We start from the raw sequence: 27,350 nt of genomic DNA, 5'->3' as shown, positions 1-27,350 counted from the left end.
TGCATTTCTGGGCAAATGATTTTCAAAGACATTGCCCAGAGCTTGACCCACACCACTGAGCTGGTCCCAGTGACAAGTCTGAGTCAGGCCGAGTTGCAATGCTGTGTGTGGAAGAGAAAACACGTTTGAAACCCAGAGATGTTTTGTTCTATTTTGAGCTTCACTACACTACCCGTCGTCTTTGTCCATGAAATATTTCACACACTTAAAAATACGTGTGTAATGTGAATCCATGAGACAAAGAACAATACCACACTCATGTCCCCAGCCAGAGCAGTATTATTACGTCCCTTGGGTGCCTTTCCAGGTCACAGCCAGCCATCTGACTGTCCTCTTCAGGGGGCCATTCTGACTTTTACCAGTCCCTTGCTTCTCAGTGAAGAGTCCCCATATATCCTTAGCTGTAATGTTTCATTACCTATGTTTTTGTTTTTTTTTTTTGGGGGGGGGGGAGGGGTGTGTTGGTCCTGGGGATTGAACCCAGGGATGCATAACCACTGAACCACATCCCCAGCCCTTTTGATTTTTTTTTTTAATCTTGAGACAGGGCCTCACTAAGTTGCTTAAGGACTTGCTAAGTTGCTGGGGCTGGCCTCCAAGTTGCGATCCTCCTGCCCCAGCCTCCCCACCATGCCCATGCCCTGTTTATTGCCTTTGCTTCGATGCCTCCTGTCCTGCCCTTCTGAGACTGGCATGTGGCTCAGCATTATGTTCCTGAGGTTCATCTGTGATGATGCATACAGCTGTAGCTTTTTAAATTGTCACTGCTGTAGAGTAGGCCACTGTGGAACATAAGGGTTATTTATCCCACCACTGTGTTAGGGTGTTGGTTTTTGGAGTGTGCGAGGCTGCAGTCAAGGGGCGTGCCCGGGCCTCCTGAAGCACGTGGGGCTGGTCCCTCGGAAGGAAACCTGGGTTGTGTGGTGTGTGTGTTCTACCCTCCAAGGCACAGCGGACTCGTTTTTTCAATCCTCAAGCTTTGTCCAACCAGTAGCAAAGGTCTGTGGGCGAGCCCCGCAGGACAAAGAGGCGCTGTGCCTGCAGGTGGGAGCAGATGGGTCCTCTCACCCTTCTTCTCTGCTCCGAGGCTCAGCTGCATTCTTTTCCCTCTTCCTCTGCCCAGCACACCGGCTCAAAATGCTTCCTGCTTTCCAAGGAGAGAGGAACCTTGGAGCACCATAGGGAGGGGAGGCCTGGACTGGAATCCCAGGTCACACTTGCTCTGTGGCCTTGAGTATGACCTTGACTTGGCTCACTGTCTGGGTTTCCCTGTCTACAAAACAGGGTTGATCACATCCTCCTCTCAGAGCCACTGTGATAATTAAGTGAAATGATTTTGGGGCTGTGGGGAGGGGCAGGGTAGCAGGGATTGAACTCAGGGGCTCTTGACCACTGAGCCACATCCCCAGCCCTATTTTGTATTTTATTTAGAGCCAGGGTCTCACTGAGTTGCTTAGGGCCTTGCTGTTGCTGAGGCTGGCTTTAAACTCAGGATCCTCCTACTCAGCCTCTGGGAGCCGCTGGGATTACAAGTGTGCACCCGGCAAATAAAGGGTCGAGGGTTGGACGCAGTGCCTGGCACACAGTGGCACCCAAGGCAGGCACATCCAGTCCCGCCAGCGGGTTTGTTGCATGTCTCTCTTGGCCACGGGTGCCACTCTCACTCTGCACACTAACAGTTTGTGTAGGTGGCTGACCCTTGCAGCTGAACTCTGAGCATCTCAGGCAGCAGGGACCATGTGGGACCCATCTCTGCACCCTCTGTGCCCTGCATGGTGCTTGCGATGCTCCTGAGTGGTCCGCTTTCCCCTCTGTGGCTGTGCAGCTCTGCACACAGGGTGCTCTCAACGCAAGTTTCACCCCCATCATCTGCTGTCTTGCTGATGGCTGCCAAGGTGGCCTCACTGCCACCCCGAGACTGCAGGAGCATCTCTGTGGCACCAAGCGCTCCTGCACTCATGGCTGGGAAGCAGTGCTTCCTAGGCTTGTGCCTTCTGAGCCCCCACGAGGCGTAGCTTTCAGCACCATTCAGTTCTCTGCAGCGAGCACAGCGCCCAGCAAGTCTTTGCACAAAGTAGATGCATCTACCACAGGAGGCTTTGGGCTGCCGACAGGGGTAGGCCCAGCTCCACCTGGCTGCAGGCAAGTCCCACCATATGCATGACAGAGCTTGGGGGCGCTGGAGGTCCTGGGTTGATGAGGTCAGTAGCTTGGGGAGAGGGACATCCTCAGGACATCCATCTCTCCTCTCAACTCAGTGCTCCTGAGGGTATTCGCCGTGCCCTCTGGTGAGTCCTCATGTCACAGCAGCAACACTGAGCATCATACTGACATCTGCAAGCTCAGTGACAGGGTGCCTTTTCCTTGTGTCAAAGATCAAGGAAAACTACCCCAATTGCCCCGAGCAGACTTTCATACAGGCTGCACGGGCCGTGACATGCTTCCCGTGCTGATTCCCAAAACACTGGTAGAGATCAAACAAGATCCACTCTTTCAGCTCAGAAGATGCCCGGCCTCCCTGAAGCATGAGGTGCCCGATTCCTGGAAAAAAAACTGGGATTCTGTTAGCAGGAAGAGCAGGGGCATGGTGCCGATGAGTGACAGCAGTGTCTGCCACACGCTTGGGAAAGAACTGTTGAATCGCATTCATAGGATGTCAACTCTTTGAAGAGAATAAAGGTCAGTACGTTTTCCTCTGTGTCCTGATGCATTTTCAAAGTGAGCTGCTGCAGTGGGGAGTTATGGGAGACGGAGGCAGACTCTCAGGTGACCCAGGTGGTGCCAGGTGTTAACAAAAGGACTCATAAAGAATGGACGGTCATCACATTAAGGAAAATAAGCCAGGCACAGAAAGACAAGCCCACGTGGCCTCACTCATACGTGGAATCCAAAAACATTGATCTCATCTAGGTTGAGAGTAGACTGTGGTCACCAGAGGCTGGGCAGAGCACAGGGGAGGGAGGCTGAAGAAGGGCTGATCGACGGATACTAAGTTAGGGTTAGGTGGCAGCAGAAGGTTCTGGGTGACTCTAGATAATCATTATGGATGGCACATTTCAGAAAAGCTAGGAAAAAGGGATTTGGAATGTTTTCACCATAAAGGAATCTGTCAAAAATAAAAATAAAGCCAGGGGCCATTAGCACAAGCCTGTAATCCCAGGGGCTCTGGAGGCTGAGGCAGGAGGATTGCAAGTTCAAAGCCACCCTCAGCAACTTAGCCAAGGCCCTCAGCAACTCAGAGAAACCCCATCTCTAAATAAAATACAAAAAAGAGCTGGGGATGTGGCTCTGTGGTTAAGTGCCCTTGACTTTAATTCCTGGTACAAAATTAAAAACCAAATAAAAATAAGAAAGGGCTCGTAGAGGTTAGGATCGAAGTCTATGGAGCAAAGTTGAATGGAGACAGAATCCTCGTTTCCATCACTGTCGATGTGGTTGTTGCTCATACAGCTCACAGGTATCCTGTGGTTCTCTGGTTGCATAGAACAAAGTCCCATAAAATAGCTCAATTAAAGGGAAGTTTATTAAGGCCTGGAACAAATACCAGATACCACAAGCCAGGAGCCAAGACCAAGGCTCATGGGGATGGGAACTGAGTTACACCCCTGGGATGGCAACTTCTGTCCCCACTTCATGGGACCACATGTCTCACTGCAGCCTCACTCAGTTGAACGGCTTCCTGTGCACACTCACCCCTTCTCTACCCCATAGCTTCAACCTCCCTACTTCCCCAGGACCCAGCTCAGCCTCCGTAGTACCCTCCCCCCCGACCACTGTGTCACCTCCCAGCCCAGTCCCCCATAGCACATGCACCCACCCCTCCAACTCTCTTTGGCCCCATATGACAGGCCTGGGTCTGGGTATCCAGCCTTTGCTTTCTCAGCCTGTGGATTGGTCCTTCTTGGTCCCAAGGGTGCCAGGGGATTTATTTGGCTCCAACAAGATATCAGGGCTGTGGCCTTTGGAGAGACAATTGTAGGAAGGCTAATACTGGACCCGGGGAGATCAGCTGCCCCAGACATGGCTTTTGCCCTTGATGACTTTTTTCCCCAACTACACTAAATACGTGCTCTTTTGTAAAACATTGGAGGAGTGTTGACCACTAACCTCTAAACTTATTCCTCTTCCCAGATCCTTTCAAATTTTCTCTCTCACTCTCTCTTCTCCTCTCACTTTCTTTTCTGTTTCCCCCCCCCTCTCTTTTTTATACACAAACAACCACATAATTATAATTATAATCTTGCTTTGTTTGGGATTATGTAATTGATTTTATATTGTATATATTCTGAAATTTAATTATTTTTTTTTAACAACGTGCCTTGAGGGTGTCTTCGCATCACTACCTCCTTTTAAAAGGTGGTCTAGTACAGTATAAAAGGATCAGTAATGTCTCCTGCTGAATAATTAGGTTGTTTGCAATTTTTCCCATTTCAAATAGTGCTAAATGTTCAGGTGAAAAACTGGGGGAAATTAAATATCCAGCAATAGGGGAATGGATAAATAGTGTTTTCTTATAATGGAATAATGTATAACAATAAAAAAAAGAGAATGAACCAATCAAAAGTCAGAGATAGTCAAGTAGGATTTAAAAAGTCGTTTTTAAAAAGGTCATCTATATACTGTCTATAGTAGACACACTAGACTCAAAGATGTAAAAAGATTGAAAGTAAAAAGACAGAAAGATATATATCATTCTAGCAACAACCATAAGAACTAAAATGGCTCTACCAATATCAGACGAAATAGACTTTAAAACAAAAATATTACTAGAGATAGAGAAGAACATTTCATAATGATAAAATGGTCAATACACCAGGGAGATATAACAGTTATAAGCTTATATACACTTAACAGTGCCCCAAACACATGAGACAAAGACTGAGAGAATTGGAGAGAGAAATACACAATTCAGCCATCATAGTTGGACAGTTTATTACCCTACTTTCAATAAAGGGTTGAATGACTAGGCAGGAAAAAAAAAAAGAAACAGGAGAGTTGAACAACACTATAAACAAATTAGACCTAGTGGATATCTATAACACATTCCATCTAACAGCAGCAAAACAATTCATATTTTCAAGCACATACATAAAACACTCTCCAGGATATCTGCTGGGCCAAAAAAACAAGACACAGGCTATTTATGAAGTAAAGAGAGAGAAGTTTTGTTATGTCATGCAGTTCTTAAGGTTCAAGTCCAAGATTGGTGGCCCCATTGGTTTGGGCCTCCCATGAGGACAACACATCTTGTTGGAAGTGCATGTCCCAATGAGTAGCAATTTCTTGATTCAGGAAGCAGAGAGGGGAACAGAGGATGGACAGGCTCCCAAAATCTCTTTTGGGGACATGTCCCCAGTGACCTAAGAACTTCCTAAAGGCCCACAGCACCTTCCAGTAATGCTACCCAGGGGACCAAGCCTTTATATAAAGACTTTTGGGCAACACTCAACATCCAAACTATAGCACACACTGAAAACTATGAAACATTACTGAAAAAAAAAATAAAGAAGATTTAAATGCATGGAAAGATATCCCATGTTCATGGACAGAATACTTAATATTGTTAGATAGCAGTACACCCCAAACCAATCTACATACATATGCAGTGAATTGACTATCAAAATACCAGCTGCCTTGTCTTGCAGAAATTGACAGTCATCCTAAAACTTACATGGAACTGTAAAGGGGCACCTAATAGCTAAAACAATCTTGAAGAAGAAGAAGGTTGGTGCATGTGTATTTCCCAATTTCAAAACATACTACAAATCTGCAGTAATCAAGACAATATGTTACTAGCATATATATATATATATATATATATATANTCACAGCATATGAGCCACTTATCAGCCATGCTGTGGGACAGGGATTTCCAAGCTTCTTCAACTGTGATCCACAGAAAGAAATACATTTTACACCACGACCTGGCAGGGCCCACACACAAGGATGAGTACAGAAGCATATGTGTACATATAAACAACTAAAAGAGAGTTCCAGAAACAAACCTTTACATTTATGGTCCATTGACTTTTAAACATAGGTGCCAAGATCGTTAACTGGGGAAAGAATATCACTGGAATGACTCAGTGTCCACATGAACTTGGACCCCTATTTCACATACACACACACACACTAACTCAAAATGGATCATAGGTTTGACTATAAGAGCTCTATAAAACTCTAAGAAATAATAGGAGTACATCTTCATCACTTTTTCCCCACTGTGAGTCAGTCAGTGATTTTTTTTGATGCATGCCAAAAACAAATGCAAAAAGAAAAAAAATTGAACTACACAAAATTTCAAACTTCTGCATTACAAAAATTGTCTTCAAGAAAGTGAAGAGGCAAGTAACAAAAAGGAGAAATATCTGCAAGTCCTATATCTGATATAGGACTTGCATTCAGAATATATAAAGAATTCCTACAACTCAAGAATGAAAACAGAAGTGAACAGTTTTGCAATGGGCCAAGGATTTGAATAGATATTTCCCTTTGCAAATGGCCAATATGCACATAAAAAGATGCATATCATAGGTCATTAGGAAATGCAAATCAAAACCACAGTGAGATACCACTTCACATCCAATAGGATGGTGACAATGGAAAAGACAGACCATAACCCGTGTTAACAAGAAGCAGGAGAAACTGGAACCCTCAGACATTACTGGTGTGCATGTAAAATGGTGCAGCTTTGGAAAGCAGTTTAACAGTTCCTCAGTGTAAACATAGAGTCACCAGATGGCTTAGGAATTGCACTCCTATCTGTCTATTCAGGGGTAATAAAAACATACCCACATGAAAACTTGGACATGAACATTCATAGCAGTTGTTTAGTCAACTTTTTCACTGCTGTGACTATAAGACCCGACCAGCACACCTGTCGAGGAGGAAAAGTTTATTCGGGGGCTCATGGTTTCAAAGCTGTCAGTCCAAGGACAGCAGGCTCCATTCCTTGGGGCTCAAGGTGAGGCAGAACAGCATGGCAGCAGGGTATGGCAGAGGGAAGCAGCTCACATGAAGATCAGAAAGTAGGAGAGGGGTCTCCACTTGCCAGATACAAATATATACCCCTAAGTCACACCCAGGTCCCACCTCCTCCAGCCACACCCCACCACTTCAGTTACCACTCAGTTAATCAGGAGATTAATCACAGATTGGGTCCTCTGAACCTTCTTGAATTGTCTCACATATGAGCTTTGGGGGACACCTCACATCCAAACCATAACGGCAGTATTGTTCATAAGAGACAAAAAGAACCCAAATGGCCACCAACCAATGAAAGGATAAACAAAAATGTGTCATTCACAGAAGGAAAAATCATCAATTTTTTTTAAAAAATGAAATACAGACTCACGCTACAAAATGAACCAACCTTGAGAACATTATGCAAAGTGAGAGAAGCCAGTCACACCAAAAAAAAAAAAAAAAGACAACTCTACTAATTGTGTGATTTCTTTGGTATGGAACATCAAGGAAAGACAAATCCATAGAGACGGAAATTGGATTAGTGGTTGCCGGGGACTAGGGTACTGGAGGGAAATGAAGAATGGCTTGATAAAGTTATGAGGTTTCTCCTTGAAATGATGAAAATGTTTTTAAATTGCTTGTGGAGACATTCGCACAATTCTGTGAACCATTTAAAAGGTGAATTGTAAGCCATGTGAATTATGTCACAATGAAGCTGTTTTTTAAAAATGTGAAAGAAAGTGGATAAAACTTGAAAATATTATGCTAAAAGACACTGGTCACAAAGATCACATTATATGTGTGTGTGTGTGTGTGTGTGTGTATGTATATGTATGTATGTGTGTGTGTGTATATATATAATGTCCAGAATAGGCAAATCCATAAAGAAAAAGTAAATTGATTAGTGGTTGCCAGTGAGAGAGAGGATGGGAAGAAATCAGAAGCCACTGCTAATAGATCTGTGGTTTCTTTTACAGAGGAAAAAAAATATGCTAAAATATTAGGCTGCGGTGATTACTGCACAACCCATGAGTGCATTAAAAAAATGTGTGCTTTAAATTGGCCATTGTGTATGGTATGTGAATTATATCTCATTAAAACTGTTTTTTTAAAGTGAATGGATTGGATCAGTATGTATCCACCTAGATAAATCTCAAGGCAACATGGGGTGGGGGCGGGGAGAAGGCAAGAGGAGAAAGAAAGCAAACACTATACCACTATCCTATCATTTATGTGAAATTTTAAAAAAATAAATAGTATTATGTCTTTTTGAGAAAAATATATTCTTAGTAAGATAAAAGCTTAGAAAAGGTGTAACTCCAGTGGCAGCATTTTCACTCTCCCTATAAACAACCTTTTAAAATTTTTATGGCTTATCCTTCCATTGTTTATGTTTAGTATATAAGGAATTAACATTAATATACTTAATTAATAATTAATATTATATTAATAATTTAATTAATATATTAATATTCATATCTGTTCTCAGATAAAAGGTAACATGCCATATATACTTGACTGGTTTTTTTTTAAACTTAATATATTCCAGAGACCACTTCAGAAGCACGTGGAGAGCGGTCCTGGGAGGCTCTTTGATTGACCTCGCTGGGGTTTATGTCGGCGAGGAGGCTGGCCGGGGATGGATGACGACATGGAGACCCTCAAGGACGAGGAGGACGCCCTGTGGGAGAACGTGGAGTGCAACCGGCACATGCTGAGTCGCTACATCAACCCGGCCAAGCTCACCCCCTACCTGCGCCAGTGCAAGGTCATCGATGAGCAAGACGAAGATGAAGTGCTTAACGCTCCCATGTTGCCGTCCAAGATCAACCGGGCCGGTAAGGCAGGAGGAGGCTGGTAGGGAGGAGGCCGGGCCATCCCGCCAGGCTGCCCCAGGACTTACCCTCCACTTAACTGGGCCAAAGTGGGGTTCGAAAATCCTGACATCCAGAGGCCGCTGCCCACTCCTGTCCCCTCCCGAACCTGTCGGTGTATAAAACTCCGAGGATCCATGAACTTGGGGAAGGGATGGAATTACATCTTGATTTTATAAACTTCAACTGAAATTTAGCCTTGCCTTCAATTACGAATGACAGCAGGTGACCGCAGCAGCCATAGGTAACCTCTGACTCTGTCAAGAGTAAAAATTACACGTATCTCTATGTCACATTACAGCTTTGCAGATGTTTTAAAATACCATTTGCACTCCTCTCTTGTTGAAATTACAGTAGTTATGAGACCTGCCAAGAGATCTTGTTATTTAATGCATTAACAAAGAAATACATCTATTACTAAATCACACATGTGTTTAATATTTGATACCTGGATTTTATTACAATTGGTTTCCTTAATATTTGATACCTGGATTTTATTACAATTGGTTTCCTTTGTAACCCAAGGTATTTAATTTGCTTAAAACTATTATTCTGGAAAGGGATCCTCAGCCTTTTCTAAAGTGCCTGGCAGGGGGAAGGGGCACGGGACTTGACCATACTCGGTAAAGGTGGTGTGTTTCTGGAACTTGTTTTAGTTGTTTATATGTACACATATGCTTCTGTACTCATCCTTGTGTGTGGGCCCTGCCAGGTCGTGGTGTAAAATGTATTTCTTTCTGTGGATCACAGTTGAAGAAGCTTGGAAATCCCTGTCCCACAGCATGGCTGATAAGTGGCTCATATGCTGTGACTCTCCTCTGCATTCACAGCAGACATCCTTAATTAATCACAGCGTGTGCTTTCCCACTGAGCTTGGATATAACTTTGGAATCCTTCTCAACACAGTGCTCCAGGCAGCTTCCTCAAACCATCAGGATTCACACAAGATGAAATGTATTTATCATATCTGTCCTAGGGAAAAGATGGAGTTTTAGGGCCTAAATGGAAGAAATATCTGAAAATAAAACATTTAAGGAAGGAACAGGAAGTATAAACAATAAGTGGAATGACTACTGTCTTAAGCCTTTTTTTTTTTCATCACTACAACAAAATAACTGACATAGGACAACTTTATAAAGAAAAGAGGTTTATTTAGCTCGCAGTTTTAGAAGTCTGAGGGCAGAGCACTAGCATCAACTCAGCTCTGGGGAGGACCCTCTTGGCTACATTCCATAACAGCAGGAGTAAATAAGGAAGAGATCACAATGCCCAGCAGGAAATCAGAGAAAGACTGAGATCTCACAATCCTTTCCAAGAGCACACCCCCAAATGACCTAAGGACTGACCTCTGGGCCCTATTTCTTAAAGGTCTCCACCACCTAGTATCTCCACACCAAGGACCAAGCTCTCAGCACATGACCCTTTAGGGACAAACAACATCCAAACCACAGAAATTAGATGGAAACTGGAAGTTGCTAGCAGATTCCATCTAGGATAAAGATGTTTCCAGACTGTGTGATAATCCCAAAGAAGAACAGGGAGCAGTGCCTCTTTCCTATGACTTCTCCAAAAGCTTCCCACCCACCAAGTTGTTTTCCTGCTCTGAATCCCAGAGAAGCCTGCATGATTCCCTATACTTCTACCCTCCTTCAATCAGAAAGGCTGGTACCCATATGGTTCATTTTAACGCTGGTCCATTGGGGAGTTCTGCGGGTTTCATGTGGCTGCAATTCCCTTCATCCCAGTTCTAGCAATTTTTAGAGAAAGGAAAGGGGGGCACTCACTCTATCCCTGCTGAGGGTCTGGCCCTTTATAGACATTATATGGATTCCATGATACAACCCAGGAGTGACCAAACCTGGTGAGCATCTTCTTAGAGCTTACTGAGGAATATAAGTCCAGGATAAGACTGGCCATGGAGACTTGTGTCCAGTCAGACATGTATTCTTCTTCTCATGGGATGATCTGGACTTTCCTCTAGGCCGACTGTTGGACATTCTACACACCAAAGGGCAAAGAGGCTATGTGGTCTTCTTGGAGAGCCTGGAGTTTTACTACCCAGAACTGTACAAGCTGGTGACGGGGAAGGAGCCCACCCGGAGGTTCTCCACCATTGTGGGTAAGCAACTTGGCCATCGAGGATACCTGGACTCTAAGAAAGGGTGTGTGTTTGTGTGTGTATGTGTGTGTGTATGTGTGTGTCCCACAGCAGGACAGTTTTAAAGCTGCAAGTCTGTGATATATGGGATTTGGGGCTATCCATCACACAATCTGCCTGGGAATGAAAGGTAGATGACAGGGACAGACTGAAGCAGGGGCCAAGAGAAGTGAGCATTGGTGGAGCCTCCCCATGCATGGTATGGGAGCAGGTCAGAAGTCCACTCTGCCCTCGAGATCTTTTCCTTGTCTTCTCTGCTCCCTTTCCAATGTCCCAGGGTCCTTGGGCATCTCATCTTCTTCATCTTCCTTCCTAAGCATTTAAAAACAAAATTTTTTTTAGTTGTAGTTGGACACAATACCTTTATTTTATTTTATTTTTGTATGTGGTGCTGAAGATCAAACCCAGTGCCTTGCACGTGCTAGGCTAGTGCTCTACCTCTGAGCCACAACCTCAGCCCCCCTGCCTAAACATTTTTTAAATCAGTCTTCTCCCTGTCTCAGACCCTCCAGCCCCATCAACCCCCTTCATCCATTCTCAGTCTGCTCCAATGTTCTCTCCAGTCTCATGCCACCCTCCCCTGCCTAAAATTCTCCAGTGGTTTTCCATTGTTTCTCTGTAAAGACTCGGGTCTTTAATGGGACCCACAAGGACCCTAACTAACACTCTAGCCCTGCTGAGACTCCCAGGCTCATTTTTCTGCCCCTCCCTCCCTCTCCTCTCTCCTTTCTTCTCTTTCCTCCTCTTCCTCTTCCTCCCCTCGCCTGCCCTCTTCTCCCCTCTCTTTGGGCTCTCCACTTTTTTTATGGACTGGGGATTGAACTCAGAGTCACTCAACCACCAAGCCACATCCTCAGCCTTATTTTGTATTTTATTTAGAGACAGGGTCTCACTGAATGACTTAGTGCCTCACTTTTGCTGAGGCTGGCTTTGAACTCGAAATCCTCCTGCCTCAGCCTCCCCATCCGCTGGGGTTACAGGTGTGCGCCACCACGCCCGGCTGGGCTCAGCCACTTTGGTCTTCCTTTAGCTCCTGAAACATGCCAAGACCTTCTCTCCTCCCCATGTGGCCTTGGCAATGTTGTTCCACCTTCCTAGAATACCTTTCCCTCCTGAACTGAACATTTCGGCTTGGCCAACAGGGACCTTCCACCCCCTCTAGCTACCAGCCTGGATCTGGTCGGTCATTATAAATTCTCAGGGCTGCCTGTGTCTTGACTCTAGTGACACCTGTGTGTGATCATTCGACTGTTTTGCTCACCCTGAGTCCCCAGTGCCTAATGGGTAGTAAGAGCCAGCAAGATGTTGGTGAGTGAATGAGTGAGCGAATGTCACCTGCCCCGTCGGGAACCTCTTCCGTGCCCTGCCGGGTCCTCGGGCCTGACTGGGTGCCCCTCTGCGCAGTGGAGGAGGGCCACGAGGGCCTCACGCACTTCTTGATGAACGAGGTCATCAAGCTGCAGCAGCAGATGAAGGCCAAGGACCTCCAGCGCTGCGAGCTGCTGGCCAAGGCGCGGCAGCTGGAGGACGAGAAGAAGCAGCTGACGCTGACCCGGGTGGAGCTGCTGACCTTCCAGGAGCGGTACTACAAGATGAAGGAAGAGCGGGACGGCTACAACGAGGAGCTGGTCAAGGTCAAGGACGACAACTACACCTTGGCCATGCGCTACGCCCAGCTCAGCGAAGAGAAAAACATGGCCGTGATGCGAAGCCGGGACCTCCAACTCGAGGTAGGGGCTCGGAGGGCTCCTCCCAGGCTGAGCCAAGGGGAAGCTGGGCCTCAGGACCCCAGCGGGCACGTGCCGACACGCATGCACGTACACACATACCCACAACCCCCCCAGAGCTTCATGCCCAGGTGGGAGACAGGGAACCAAGGGGCCAGTGGCTCCAGGTTCCCAGATCCACCATGCGCATGCGTGCGCGCACCCACTGATGCCTCCGGCTCAGCCAACTAAATCCTCTGTGTGCATATTCAGACTTGCGCATAAAGACGCAGTAGAGCTTAGTACAACCTTGACCTTCACTGTACATGCTCTGCACATGTGCAGAAATGTGCACACAGGCTCCACGCTCCCAAGGTAAAAAGAAAAAAAGAAAGAAAAGAAATGGGAAACTAGGGTTTCAGTGGCAAGAGGAGAAATACGAGACCCAGGCCCCAGATTATGATGCTTAGAGAAATTAGTAACGAAATGAGCGTAGCCCCTGCTCCTAGGGAATGAACTTCTCAAGGCTAGGACTCTTTGCCAATCATGCTTGTATCCACAAAGTTCAGCGTGGTTCCTGGCATAGTGGGAAAATCAGTGCATGTACCAGTGAACGACCCACCAGCCACATGATTGACGTGATTAATGAAGTTTGTCTCCTAAATGCAGAAAGAGAAAGGAAATTTGCTTCATTCTTTTCTTCTATTTATTGAGTGCTGCTGTGCATCTGCTCTATTCCAGAAATATAAATCTCAAGACTAAGGTCCTCCTGTCATGGAACGTACATTATAATCAGAAAACAAATACATAAATAGTTTGAGTGCTATGGAGAAGACAGAATGAGGATAGAGAGTGGTGGAGCTGTTTTATCTAGGGTGGTCAGGAAAGGTCTCTGAGCAGGGGACACCTAAGAAAGGGAGGAACCTGGAAAGTCAGAGGAAATGCAAATACAAAGGTCCCAATTTGAAGTAGAGAAGAAGCTTGGCAGTTTTTTTTTGTTGGTGGTGGTGGTGTTGTTGTTGTTATTTGTTTGTTTTGCGTGACATCAGGGAGCCAGCAGGGCAGGGCAGCCAGATGAGCAAATGGTATAACAAAAAGAAGCTGGGAGAGGTGGCCAGGGTCCAGATCATAGGAGCATAGTAAGAAATTTGGAATTTATTCCATCTGTGATAGGAAGCCACTGAAGGATTGAGAGCTGAGGAGTAACAGCTGATTTATATCTTAGAAGGATCGCTCCGGCTTCTGGGTGGAAAAGAGACTCAGAATATTTATTAAGCACCTGCCATGTGTAAGGCACTGTGCTAAGCACAGTGGGGGACATGGGTATAAATAACTTGAGCTCTGCCCCGGTCATGTACAATTTAGTGAGGCAGACAGATCAGTAAACAATCCTCAAGAATTCAGGGGAGTTGAGTCCATCACGATAGGGCATTTCAGTTAAGAGCGTGAACTGTGAAGTCCTATGGGTTTGAGTTCAAATTCTGGCTTCTGGCTCCCCCACTTCCTTGGCTATGGGCCTCAGTTTTTATTTGTAAGTAGTGATAAAGAAGATAAAGCCTGGCCTGGGGCTGTGGCTCAGTGGTAGAGCGCTTGCCTAGCATGTGTGAGGCACTGGATTCGATTCTCAGCACCACATATAAATCAGTAAGATAAAGATCCAGTGACAACTAAAAAATATTTAAAAAGAAGAAGAAGATAAAACCTGTGCCCTGGGATTGTTGAGGTGTTGCACCCTATGTTTTTGGCAGAGTAAGCCCTGTACTTGTGGGACTGGGGATCTGCCCCAGCCTAGGATGCTTCAGTTGATCTTCAAAGGGGAATTTTGTTGCATGACCAGGAGGAGAGCTTTCTGTGCTGTTTTACGCAGGGCCAGGGGGAAGTTAACCTGCAGCAAGTGAACTTAGAAAGTTTCTCTCTTAGAACTTCCTGCTGTATAATGTTTCCTTGAAGACATATTAATAATGAGAAAGTGTGTGTAGCATTGAAAGAACACCCAGTGAGCTGAGTCCCTAGGTCGTTTCTCTGCCACAGGCTGCTTCCCTGTGTGCCCCTTTCTCCTGTGTCTCAGGCCACACTGTGCAGTAGCACCCTTTCCTTGCTACCTGACAGATTTCTTGAGGCTGTTCTCCCTACAAGCCTAGATTTGAAAAATGACACCTGCTCCTCTGGCGTCTCCCTTCCTTGCAGCCCTTGAGTGCAGTGCAAGGTCCGTTAGCTTGAGGAAGCAGAGAAGCTTAGCCACAAAGGCTCAAGATACCTGCTGAGCCCAGTTCCTTATGTTAAACTCTTGAGGGTGACGCTCGGCATGGCTGCAGTCATGCTTTTCAGACGCAGCGGCTGCCTTCTTCTGGAGGCCACTCTTCCTGATACTAAATCCAGGCAGGTCCTTCAGGCCAGAGGTCCCGAAAACTTAGACTCCCCTGAGTTTCAAGCTGCTTTTTGTTTCGTTGTCTTTAGCAGTAGTGCAGTGTGTTCAAATAAAGTCTGGTGTGGATTCCAAGAGGACAGACTCATCCAAGAGCAGAGCTGCTCTGAGGACTGAAGTCAGGGTGGTGGCCAGATCCCTGGCTTCTCGGCCATCTTTTGCCTCCCATCCATCACCCTGGGGTTCTCCAGGGGAAGCCCTGAGTTCCAAGGACCCGTTTGAAACCCATCATAAAAGGCCACTGAAATCAGTAGCAGATGCTAGGGCGACACCCGCTTGGGTATCCTAATCTGGAACCTGTTCTATCCTACAAATTTCTCTGAGAGAATTTTCTAAGGGACGATAGCTCTTTAGAAGTATTCTAATGTGGCATCTATACACAATGGAATTTTACTCAGCAATAAAAGAGAGTAAAATCATGGCCATTTGCAGGTAAATGGATGGTGTTGGAGAAGATAATGCTAAGTGAAGTTAGCCAATTCCAAAAAAACAAATGCTGAATGTTTTCTCTGATATAAGGAGGCTGACTCATAGTGGGGTAGGGAGGGGGAGCGTGGGAGGAACAGACGAACTCTAGATAGCGCAGAGGGGTGGGAGGGAAAGAGAGAGGGGGCAGGGGATTAGCAAGGATGGTGGGATGTGATAGACATCATTATCCAAAGTACATGTATGAAGACAAGAATTAGTGTCAACATACTTTATATACAACCAGAGACATGAAAAATTGTGCTGTAATAAGAATTATAATGCATTCCACTGTCATTTGTTTTTTTTAAAAATCAATTAAAAAAATTCCAGATTCAAAAAAAAAATTAACTCATCAGGAACTCTCCATCAACAAGGAGATGATGATATGGTTTCCTGCAGAAAGTTTCTGTGAGCCTTTCCCCACCTTCAGCTGGAAGGAGGAGGAGGGGGCAGAACCTAGCTGGTGCTGGAAGCCCAGTGGGATCTGGAAAAGTGTTGCCTCTTCTGTTTCTTGCCAACGGCCTTCTCCCCTCACCCTCTTGGGCGTTTCAGATCGATCAACTCAAGCACCGATTGAACAAGATGGAGGAGGAATGTAAGCTGGAGAGAAATCAGTCGCTGAAACTGAAGAATGACATCGAGAATCGGCCCAAGAAGGAGCAGGTCCTGGAATTGGAGCGGGAGAATGAGATGCTCAAGACCAAGATCCAGGAGCTGCAGTCCATCATCCAGGTGAGGGCGTGCCTACCTGGGTGTGTGTCCAGAGCCTCGGCTTGCTGATGGCACATGACCTGTGCCATCCCCAGGCACCACACTCTCCTCCTCTGTGGGGTGGGAGTGACGAAGCCACTCCCCGTCAGAGATGTCCCGTTATGGGAGCTCATACTTACAAACACATTTCCTCCCTGGAAGCACTCTGTGAAAGCCACATGGAAATCAGTGTCCTGATGCTGAGGGAAGAGCATATCAAAAAACCTCCCTGCTCTTAAAGATTCCAAAAACCTCAACCATGCGCTCTGTGCATGCACCTCCTGTCTTGGTCATTCCAGAATCCTGTCTGGACAGAGGGGGGACATCACTGAGGAATCATATTCCAAAGTGCATCTGCAGAGAAGGAAAAAAAAATGCATCCCCCCTGCTCTCTCTAGGGTGATCCCCCAGGACTACCACCCAGGGCTTGGGGCTCTGTTTCCGAGCAGAGGCTGAGCCCAGTTTATCAGAGCAGAGTTGATAATTCCAGGGTGGTGTCTGGAAGGCAGAGTGGCCTCCCTTTGTTGTCAGCTCTGAAGTGTTCTGAGGAGCAGCCAGTGTCGGCTTGGCTCTGATAAGAGCTGGGAGAACAATAGGCTCAGGGTATTCCTGAGAAAAAGTGGGTCTTACGCTTCTTTCCAGGTGATAAACTTCTTTAAGTGATAAGCTGCTTAAAGACCCCAAGAGAAATCTCTGCCTGCCTCTGCTTTCCTGCAGAAACAGAACCTTCTGTTCTCTCAGCATCTGTGGCTGAGTCTGTCGTCCCCGCCTTCCGTGTCCACCTTGTTCCCCGCCCCTAACCCTGACACCATCAAACCCCCGCTACCTGTCCGCTCAGGCCGGCAAACGCAGCCTGCCAGACTCAGACAAGGCCATCCTGGACATCCTGGAGCATGACCGGAAAGAGGCACTGGAGGACCGGCAGGAGCTCGTCAATAAAATCTACAACTTGCAGGAGGAGGTCCGCCAGGCAGAGGAGCTGCGGGACAAGGTGGGAGCCAAGGCCATGGCAGCGTCCCCTCCTTACCAGGGTGCACCAATGAGTGCTACCTGGAGCCCCACGTTTCTTTCCAGGGACTGGATCTGCCCCTGGTATAAAGTTCCTCTGCTCCCTTGGAGTCTTTTATGAGTTTTAAGTATGAGCTTAGCCTAGCATCTGTCTTCCCCTTCCTGAGCGGGGAAGCCACAGGAAGGCAGGCACCGTGTCCACAATGTCCTCCCCCATAATACCTGGTACATAGTAGGTCCTCAGCAGTCCACAGTTGATTGACTGGCCTAGCTTGGTGCCTTTCAGTCAGATCGCTAGACCCCAGAAGGACAGGTTGAGCACACCAGCTCAGAGAGGTGCAGCCAGGAAACAGCTGTTGGCCCTGACCTATTGATTGCTCGATATGTGTATTGATTTCTCCACGTTGCTTACAGTACTTGGAGGAAAAGGAAGACCTGGAGCTCAGGTGCTCGACCCTGGGGAAAGATTGTGAAATGTACAAGCACCGTATGAACACGGTCATGCTGCAGCTAGAAGAGGTGGAGCGGGAGCGAGACCAGGTATGAGTGCCACCCAGAGAGTGGGGGACCACAGGCTGCACTATAGGCCCCTGGCCCAGCCACTGGGGTCCACCAGAGAGTTTTGACCAGTGTAATGTCACTGACTACATGGGGAGTTACTCATGACTGTCTTTCCTACTTCTGTTCCAAACATGAATTCTATCCCAAGAGGCTTTGAGATCCATGGCATTTGGTGACCAGGGTGCAGGGGGTAGGGAAGAGAGCCAGGTCCAGTGGGCCCCATAATACGGTGCTCAAATGCCTGGACTCTTTAGTGAGGAGAGGTTCAGAGGCAAGCCATCGTTCATAAGATGTGTGGCCACAGGCAAGCTGCCCCGCTGAAGCCTCCATCCTTGTCTGTAAAAGGGGAATTGTTGACATAAGCACCGCCCCATAGAGCCGGCACGTAGCATAGGCAGGACAGACGGCCCTGGGATGGCACTAATGAAGAGGGCAGAGACGACACCCAAGAGTCAGGGCCAGGAAAGAAGTGACGGACATTACAGCCCACTTTGATTGGGTCAGGATGAGGCACCCAAGTGGCCCCTGTCTCGCCTCCCCCCACAGGCCTTCCATTCCCGAGACGAAGCGCAGACTCAGTACTCGCAGTGCTTGATCGAGAAAGACAAGTACCGGAAACAGATCCGGGAGCTGGAGGAGAAGAACGACGAGATGAGGATCGAGATGGTGCGGCGGGAAGCCTGCATCGTCAATCTGGAGAGCAAGCTCCGGCGCCTCTCCAAGGACAACGGCAGCCTCGACCAGGTGGGTCAGGCGGGCTGCGGCTCCAACCTGCCGCCAGCTGCCCTCCTGACACCAGGGATGGCTGGCCAGGGAACCACCACTGTGAAGGGGCTTTTTGTCCATTTGAAGGCAGAAGTACACGGTTCCCTCCCACATAGAATAACCTATGTCCTTGAACCTTCCATGTGTGTCTCTGTAGTGTTGAGCAGAAGCCACTCGCCTCATCTTGAAGGTAGAGGGTAGAATCCTGGCTCAGACAGGCAGCTCCACCATTAGGAGCTTTGGCACCTCTCAGTTGACCACAGTCAACTTCCCCTGGGCTCCCTCTGCCAACTGCACAGTCCTCAGTTTTAAAATGCCCTGCTCTTGTTAAAGCTGCCGGTGCCCCTGAGTAAACCCACTGATGGGCAGGTGAGTGGCAGAGTGCATTTCCCAGCAGGCCCCAGGCACCCAGAAATGAGTGAATGCTGCACCAGGCCAGATGAGATCATGCTCACTGTAGTGAGAACCTGCTGGGCACGGTCCTGGGCAGGTGCAATGCAGGTCCCTCGCAGCCCACAGAACTGTCCTTCAGGGAAGCTGTACTTATTTACAATGGAAGGGACCAAGATGCAAGGGCTGAGTCATTGTGACTCACCAGAGCCCTGGGGAGACTGATCGGAATCCCTTCTCCCCCTGAGCAGACAGAATCCCACAGTGGAGGCAAATACAGGGACGTGGTTTTTCAGCACAGAACTTGTGAATTCCAAGTTCAAGGTTGCCATGGGAGCCCAGGGAGGAGTCCCTTCTAGGTTATAGGAAGACCCCTGCAGAAGGATCCCGGCACAGCCTCAGGCCCCCTCCCGGTGTTGCTGAGTGCCCCTCTCAGGAGGACCAGGATCCTGTGATGAGCTCTCATGTGGCCTTTGAGTGACGCCCTCTCTGTTCCCATCACCAACCTAGTGCCCTGGTGAGTGCCTGCCCAAGGCATGATGCTGGGCAGGACCAGCATGTTGGGCCACTGGGACAGCATGAGCAGAGCCCCAGACATGAGGCCTTGCAGGCAAGTGGCCATCTGTGGACAGAAGAGAGCACAGTCAAGTCAGGGTTCCCTGAGTGTCCTGAGGGGTTTGCTGCTGTTCTGGGACCTTGAGGGGTCTTGTGCGGTACTCCCATGATTTTAGCTGAGGCGTGGGGCTAGATGTTGGAAGGCAAGGGAGGCTGGGGTGAAGGGGCAGAGGTGACCCCTTCACCACTGCATAAGAAGGTGGGGGCCCGGCCCAGGCCCTGGTAAGGTCAGAGGAGTGTGGAGCTAGGATATCGCCCATGGCATTCAGGGAGACGCCGGGTCAGGAAAGAGGAGGAGCCGTTGGGTGTCAAGCTTGGATGCCAGAGGGGACAATGGTGCCGTTGGTCACTATTCTGCTGACGGCCAGCTGCTCGTCACACCTGTCTCCATCACTGGCTTCTCTGTCTCCAGAGTCTGCCCAGGAACCTGCCAGCCACCATCATCTCACAGAACTTTGGGGACGCGAGCCCCAGGGTTAACGGTCAAGAGGCTGACGATTCTTCCACCTCGGAGGAGTCACCTGAAGACAGCAAGTACTTCCTGCCCTACCACCCGCCCCGGCGCAGGATGAACCTGAAGGGCATCCAGGTACCTGGGCGCAGGGGCCCACAGCAGAGCAGGCACCAAGTCAGACCCCCCCAAGGGGGGAGGTGCCAGGGCTGGACTCCCCCCCACCAGGCTGTGCCTTGTTCTGCTTAGGTCTTGGGCATCCAGGTGTCACTTGACGAGTTTCAACCCTGGAAACAGAAATGATGCCAAGTTAGGGTTTTTATTTATTTATTTTTGTTTTGTTTTTGTTTACACGGATCCCATTTCTCCTATAAAAGAAAGGAAAAGAAAGTCAAGTAAGCATTAGTTTCAAGTTCATTTGCTTATTTACCAAATAAGCATTGAGTGCCTGTCACAGTCTGATCCCAACTGTATTGCTCAGTGCCCAGCGCAGTCCCCCTCAAATGGCTGACTCGATGAAGAGTGAATGAGCCAGAAAGTGCATGAACAAATGGGACCATGTCATCAGGCCTGACCTGCCTTGGCCTCTCTCACCATGACCCCCGGGGCGGCAACACCTGGGGCCAAGGGTGGTGGGCAGCCTCATCCTTTTCTAAAACCCCCTGCCCTGTGCACCCAGCTGTGCCCCATCCTAGCTCCTCTGCCACGCTGAGAGCTATGGGGCAGGCCTTGGGGAACTTGGGCCAACACCTGCCTGGTCAAAGCCCAGGGGAGCTCCCTCAGTGTCCCATCCCAGCGGCAGGAGACCCACGACCTGAGTAACCACGCCAACCGTGCTCTGAGAGGCAGGATAGTCTTGCCTGGTTTTTATTTTTTCTTAGTGCCAATGACATGTGTCTAGGGCCCTGTTTGATTTGTGTCCTCTGTCTTGTTTCTTCCCCTCCCCTCTCTTTCAGCTGCAGAGAGCCAAATCCCCCATCAGCCTGAAGCGAGCGTCAGATTTTCAAGGTTAGTGAGAGACACCCAGATCCCTCTCTCCCTGCCTCATCTGTCGCACTGCCTCTCCTGGTCCATCTGTTTCTCCCACTGCAGCCATCAACCCTGCAGGGCCGACCTGGGTGGGACCTTGGGGGTCTCAGGGTGGTGAGAGCCCATTAGGTAGTGATTAATGTTCATCATTATCCAAAGTGCACAGGGGCCCTGCCCGCCACCTCGCCCTGGGTTTCCCTCCCCCACCCAGTGCATCTGTGCTCAGGGCCTGCCAGCCGGGGACTTCCTGGCCTTCCTCCACACCCTGGCTGGGCAGAGCCCAGGCTGGGGAGGCTGCCGGTTCCTCCCGGAGCCCCTGGGTCTCCCAGACATACTGACTGGAGGTCCTTCTTTTGTCCTCGCCACACATCAGGGTGATGATCAGCTGCGGATGGTTTGTTAGGCAAATGCATACCCACCATGTACAGGAAGGTTCAGGAAGATGTCCTGGGATGTTCCCCACAGCTCATCCACATTCAGGAGGAAGCGTCACAGGCCACCGGGGGGACAGCTAAGGGCATGGGACATTTCAACTGGGCCTTGAAAAGGGAGGATTTGGGTGGATGGTCCCAGTGTCTAGAAGGACCACTCTGCAGAGGGGCAGCAGAGAGAAAGGGGAGGAGCCCAGGTGGGGTGCCGTGTGGGAGGTGCTCTGCCATCCCAGAGGATAGAGAGGAACCCCCAGGGGGCCCACAGGCTATACCAAGGGCTTCACCCTGCCCTGGTGACGACCTCCAGGTAGCTTTGAGGGAACAGTTCAGACCTGGGCTTTGGGCAGGTCTCTTGGGGCACGGAGGGAGGAGGGGGAGGCCTGATCCAGGTCCCTCGTGACTACATCCGGTATCTCAGTAGCCTTCTTTATCTAAAGGGACATGCACTGGGCCTGGAGCCCACAGCAAGCAGAGAGTATTGTCCCCCAAAGGAAGAGAAAGGGCGCTGCAAGGTCATGGGGCTTCTTTGTCCCTCACCAGACCTGATGAGGGCCTAGTGCACGGTTCCTCCCCTGGAGGTGGCCACAGACTGGCTGCGTGTCTGTGTATCTGTGTGCACGCTCGGTGAGGTAGAGGTGGAGATATGGGGTAGCAGAGCTGTCAGACAAGGGCTGCCAGGGGTGGCACAGACTTGTCCCATTGTCCTTGGTCCACATCAGTAGGATATGGTGATCCGTCAGGACGAAGGACTAATTGGGCTCCCCCGAAGCTTTTGCTCCTTAAGGGGGGCCCTGTCTACAGAGAGCTCCCACTAGGGACCCCATGTGGGGAATGCCATGAAAGTCTTCAAGGACAAGTGACACTGTTCAGCCTTATCTGGGTCGGGCCTGGATGGGGGCAGGGTCTGTTGGTGACGGGTCCCAACTGCAGCAGCCTGTAACTGGGAGGGGAAATGAGAATATTGGGGGCACTGCTCCTCCAGGTACCAGAAAAGGGAGGGCAGGTCCCCAAGGGGAAGGAGGCAAGAGGTTTGGGGCACCCGCCGGAGCCTCTGACTTCCCTTGTCTTCCCTTTTCTCTCCTCTCTTGTTTCTACTTCCAACCCTTTCACCCCTCCCTGGTGCCCCTCTGATGAGGACAGGCAAGGGACATGAAGACAGGGATGCCAGCCCCAGCTCCTCCCACTCCCTGCCCATCACCAGCTCCTTCTCCAAGATGGTAAGTGCGGGCTGCTCCACTTGGTCAGCCCCCACCCCTCCAGAGGCTGTCCCCCGGGCTGCCAGCTTATGCACCTGAAGGCCCCAACCCACCTCTCTGTCCTTCCCAAGCCCAGGCCTGGTAGCTAAGTCCCTGTCCACCCTGGTCTGCAGCCCAGGTCTTCCTTGCGTTTATTTAAAGATGTTTCTACAGCCTCACAATGGATTTGCACTCTCTTGCACCTCCTTTCCCAATTTAACACTTGGCAGGGGGAGGAGCTGGGCCTTGGGCTGTAGCACAGCAAGGGCTGAGAACGCCGCACCACAACCTTGCAGCGGGGTGAGCTGTGTAGCCTGGAAGGGTGAGCAGGACAGGAACTGCTTATGCTCGCACCCCTCCCCTGACCAACACCTCCACTCCTTGGCTGTAGACCCCCTGGGCAGAGCCGCCAGGGTCCCAGCCACTAGATCCAATGTCACTCACCCCCAGCCAGGCAGCAGAAGGCGCAGGATTAGAAATTCTAACCCCGAGGGAAGCCCCAGGAAGCTTGTCAGCGGAGCTTCCCAAATCAGGCCCTGGGGGAGGCAGAGATGCTGTAATGAATGAGTCCTGTCTGGTGGCAGCTCTTGGGGACAGAATCCAAGGCTCATATTTGAGGCAGCCTTTGCCAGAAGCCTGCCGGCTTGGTTTCCCAGGTCACCCCCAAGCTGTCCCCACCCTCCTCAGCCCACAATCATCATCATGTCCAGAGCAGGCACAATCCGGGGACACGGAGCTCAGTCTATGCAGGGTCATGAGGCCCCGCCCTGGCCTCCCGGCCTCTGTGGTTCCCGCCAGCATCCTCCCGTGAGCAGATGTGAGAGCAGATGTGCTTCAAGCTCAGCAGGCGCCGCGGGCTGAGCACAGGCCTCCTCTGGCCAAGGTCGCCGCTAAGGACCAGCTTGCTGTGCCTGTGCTGCCTGAGCTGGGGACGAGAACAAATCCGAGTTAGATTTCGTCCCTGTGTATATAACATTGATGCCGGCGGAGGCATCAGCACACAGCTCCCCACCTCCCATGACACCTCTGCTCCGTGTGTTTGAAGCAGCCCCATCGGAGCCGCAGCAGTATCATGTCCATCACTGCCGAGCCCCCCGGAAACGACTCCATCGTCAGGCGCTGTAAGGAGGATGCCCCGCTCCGCAGGTGAGTGGCAGTTTGAGGAGGGGCCGCGGCCAGCTCCTCAGTCGTCTCCAGGCCACTGTGTACTCGCTAACTTAGCAGTCCTTGCAGCCAACTCGAAAGGTGGGCAGGAGGGACCCTCTGTACAGATGAGGAAGCCACAGTTCAGAGAAGGGAAGCAGCCTTCTTCCCAAGGCTACCTGCTAACTGTCAGATGGCAAAGCCTGAGTCCCTTGTCCCCATGCTGCCCGAAATCAGATTCCTAGGTCCTATGACCCCAGAGCTTGGGCTCTTTCTGCCAAAGAGCAAAAGACCCCCAAAATGGCTTCCACACTTCCTGTCCCCATCTTCTTTATCTTCCAAAACTCACCAGAGCGCTTGACCAGGAAAACCATAGTAGAGGTGCACTCACAGACGGGGGTCACTAGTCCGGCCGAGGCCAGCACACAGCACACTCACGTGTCAGGGCCAAGAGGAAGACATGGCCCCAGGAGCTGGATTCACAGCCCAGTTCTGTGGGGCCCAGGTTTGGACCTCGCCAGCCACCTGTGCTGGCAGCTCCAGAGACCACCTGGGTCCCTCCCCAGCCTTGTCCACCCAGCTGTGGGATCACCTGTCTCCACAGTGGTACTCAACTCCATCTAGGAGAGGTGTTTGAGGGACTTGGGGAAGCCATGTGGGGCGGCTGTGAGGGAGCCACCTGTACCTGTCATCTACTCCAAGAGCTGGGGGCAGTTGAGGTTTGCCCACCCACTCTCATCTGGAGGGCGCTCGGCTCTCTCAAGAGTCATCCAAGCACAAAGGGATGTCAGGTGCTCACCATGTCCAAAGCTGAGAGGGAAATGCACGGCAGGAGGGGCCCCTGGGCTCTGCTCACCTGCTGGAGATACTGGGCCACCCACCCTCCCAGCCCAGTTCCTGGCCCATCTCTTCTACCTGCCTGCTGATCTTCCTCTCCCTCCTATACTGCCCTCTTGGAAAGCCAGAACATTCCAGAAGCCTCCCCCCCCTGGCCCTCCTGCACACACATTCACGACTACCCTCCCCAACCCTCCCCATGTCTCGCAGCACAGTCGAAGAAGACAACGACAGTGGCGGGTTCGATGCCTTGGACCTAGACGGTAGGTACCAGTCGGATCTGAGCCGTTTCACAGGTGCAGCAACCTGGTCCCCTGCAAGGTCTGCCTGGCACACAGTAGGGCCTCAGGAAATGTGTGGAGTGCTTTCAGAGAGTAGGCTTGGCGTGGAGATCAGGTGAGCTCACCTGTGGCAAGGAAATGCCCAGGTCTAGTGCTTACCTTGTAGGTATTCAGGGGCCCCTCAGGTGCAAAGCAAGGGTTGGAATTAGATCTGGGTTTTTAAAGAATAGTTCTCATGAATCGTAGCCACGCCCTGCGCACCCGGCCAGTTCGATCTCATCTCTGCTGCTCTCCTCAGAAATACAGTTGTGATCGTCTTGTGCAGTAGGTGGAGCCGGGCTGGAGACATGTATCATGCTGTTCCCACCTTACACAAAATGCATAAAGGGGGGCTAGAACGGTGAGGGTGAGCATCCAGGTGCAGGTACAGGCAGGCAGACATGGGGTACCCAGGCTGTGAGATGGTCCTGAAGTACCCCTGTGGGCAGAGCCAGTATTAGGAAGATGTTGCAGACCTAGGTTCTCCCAGAAGCCACCCTCTCCCAGCCAGGAAGTCTGGTTCAGCCCAGCACACCTCACCAGGCTGTGCTTGGTGCCCAGGACACAGACTCCAGTCCCCAAGGCCTTGCCTGGCAAGACTGTGTGGTCCCAGCCCTGCAGCAGCTGGGTGGATGGACGCAGACCCACAAACTCGAGTCTGGAACATCAGGGAAAGGGGAGCAAGAGGCATTGAGATGGCCTCGCAGGGGACAGCGCCAAGGCCCAGAAATGTGACGGCATCCCCAGGCCCCTGCACAGCTGGCAGCCTGGGAGACCATGGCTCAGAATCCTCCGGGTGTGCCCTGCCAGCCCCCTTTGTTCCAGGGCTCCCCAACCCTGCCTCCGAGCCTTGCCAGGAGAGGCTGCCAGCAGATAAAATGGAAAGATCAGTGGTCCCTCTTAATTGGGACCATCAGAAGCTATCAAGTGTTAAAGAGAGGTTAGCACCTAATCGAGGCTGGATAATGAGAAGAATTGAAAGAGTTTTGGAAAGGGGACGCTGGGAAGAGAATCCTGGGCATCTGTCCAAAGTATTTTGCAGTGTCGGGAAAAATTCCCTATGCAGAGAGCCTTTGTTATCAGCCCAGAGCAGGATTTAGGCATCCCTCCACCCAGTGACCTGGTGCTGTGTGGAGTATGCATCTTCCCGGGCTCTTCAGGGTCCTGCTGAGGTGGGGAGACAGGGAGGAGCCCAGTCCCACAGTCTGTGATACTGGTGGGTGATAGGGAGACCTCAGCAGGGGTGGAGGGCCCCAAAATGAAAACCCAGGGAGCCAATTTCAAAGTAAAACTACCAACCGGATGGCACACTGCCCTTGCAGACATAAGACAGGATTCCTAATGATAGTTGGTGAGGCTTCACAATAAGAGAGGATTCCTGGAGGCAGGGGACTGTCTACATTAGAGAGGATGCAAGAACTCGACCATTTAGCCTGAGGCATAAGCAGGGCTGTGGGGCTCTGAGTGCCCCAGAGCCTGGACCTGCCCCTGCTCAGCCCTCCCAGGGGGCCGGGGCAGCCCTCCAGGCTCCTCTTGGCTGCTCCCACTCCTGATGAGCCCTGGCTCCTTTGCAGACGACAGTCATGAGCGCAGCTCCTTTGGTCCACCGTCCATCCACTCCTCCTCCTCGTCCCACCAGTCTGAAGGCCTGGATGCCTATGACCTGGAGCAGGTCAACCTCATGTTTAGGAAATTCTCACTTGAAAGGTACAGACAGTTGCAGCAAAGGGGAAGCCAGGGGTGTGCGGGTGGGCATGGGATAAAGATCTGTCCCCCCTCACCACCTGCATTACCCCCTGTCCTGGGATCTAGTCCTAGAATCACAGCATTCCCAAGTCAGAAATCACCCCCTGTGACCCCCTGTGACCCCCTGACTGTCCAGGGAGGGAAACCAAGCCCACAGAGGAAGGGCTTGCCTGGGGCCCAGGGTGACCTGCTGGAGCCCAGAGAGCAGGGCTCAAAGGGCTCTTCCTGTGGTGGTGAGGAGTGGGCATGGCAGGGTGGCCACCATAGGCCCTGGACAATGTCTCACCAGAGACACCCTCTCTGTGTTCCACAGAGGGCAACTCAGCTCTGCATCTCTTTCTTTGGTACCAGGGATTGAACCCAGGGGTGCTTAACCACTGAGCCACATCCCCAGCCCTTTTTTTGTATGTCGTTTAGAGACAGGGTCTCACTGAGTTGCTTAGGGCCTCACTAAGTTGCTGAGGCTGGCTTG

At 50.2% G+C, this 27,350-nt stretch overlaps 1 protein-coding gene across 2 annotated transcripts in view; it reads left to right on the top strand.

The window, feature by feature from the left end:
- Positions 1-27,350, top strand: part of Card11 (caspase recruitment domain family member 11) — a 57,525-nt gene that overhangs the window by 16,925 nt on the left and 13,250 nt on the right. The window contains exons 3-16 of one of the 2 annotated variants that reach the window (XM_015502007.2): positions 2,498-2,679; positions 8,516-8,804; positions 10,822-10,959; positions 12,403-12,728; positions 16,150-16,329; positions 17,186-17,338; positions 17,770-17,895; positions 18,463-18,660; positions 20,099-20,275; positions 21,094-21,145; positions 22,738-22,814; positions 23,881-23,978; positions 25,023-25,075; positions 26,707-26,839. In XM_015502007.2, the coding sequence (XP_015357493.1) occupies positions 8,606-8,804; positions 10,822-10,959; positions 12,403-12,728; positions 16,150-16,329; positions 17,186-17,338; positions 17,770-17,895; positions 18,463-18,660; positions 20,099-20,275; positions 21,094-21,145; positions 22,738-22,814; positions 23,881-23,978; positions 25,023-25,075; positions 26,707-26,839 (1,910 nt within the window). In that variant the 5' untranslated portion in view covers positions 2,498-2,679; positions 8,516-8,605. Of the gene's footprint in view, positions 1-2,497; positions 2,680-8,515; positions 8,805-10,821; positions 10,960-12,402; positions 12,729-16,149; positions 16,330-17,185; positions 17,339-17,769; positions 17,896-18,462; positions 18,661-20,098; positions 20,276-21,093; positions 21,146-22,737; positions 22,815-23,877; positions 23,979-25,022; positions 25,076-26,706; positions 26,840-27,350 lie in introns of both variants that reach the window. The other variant, XM_015502006.2, reaches the window with a different exon arrangement.

Source organism: Marmota marmota, unplaced genomic scaffold (assembly GCF_001458135.2).
Source record: "Marmota marmota marmota unplaced genomic scaffold, marMar, whole genome shotgun sequence".
Lineage (NCBI taxonomy): Eukaryota > Metazoa > Chordata > Mammalia > Rodentia > Sciuridae > Marmota > Marmota marmota.
Note: the sequence above shows the minus strand (reverse complement) of the source record. Positions and strands in the feature narration are given on the sequence as shown.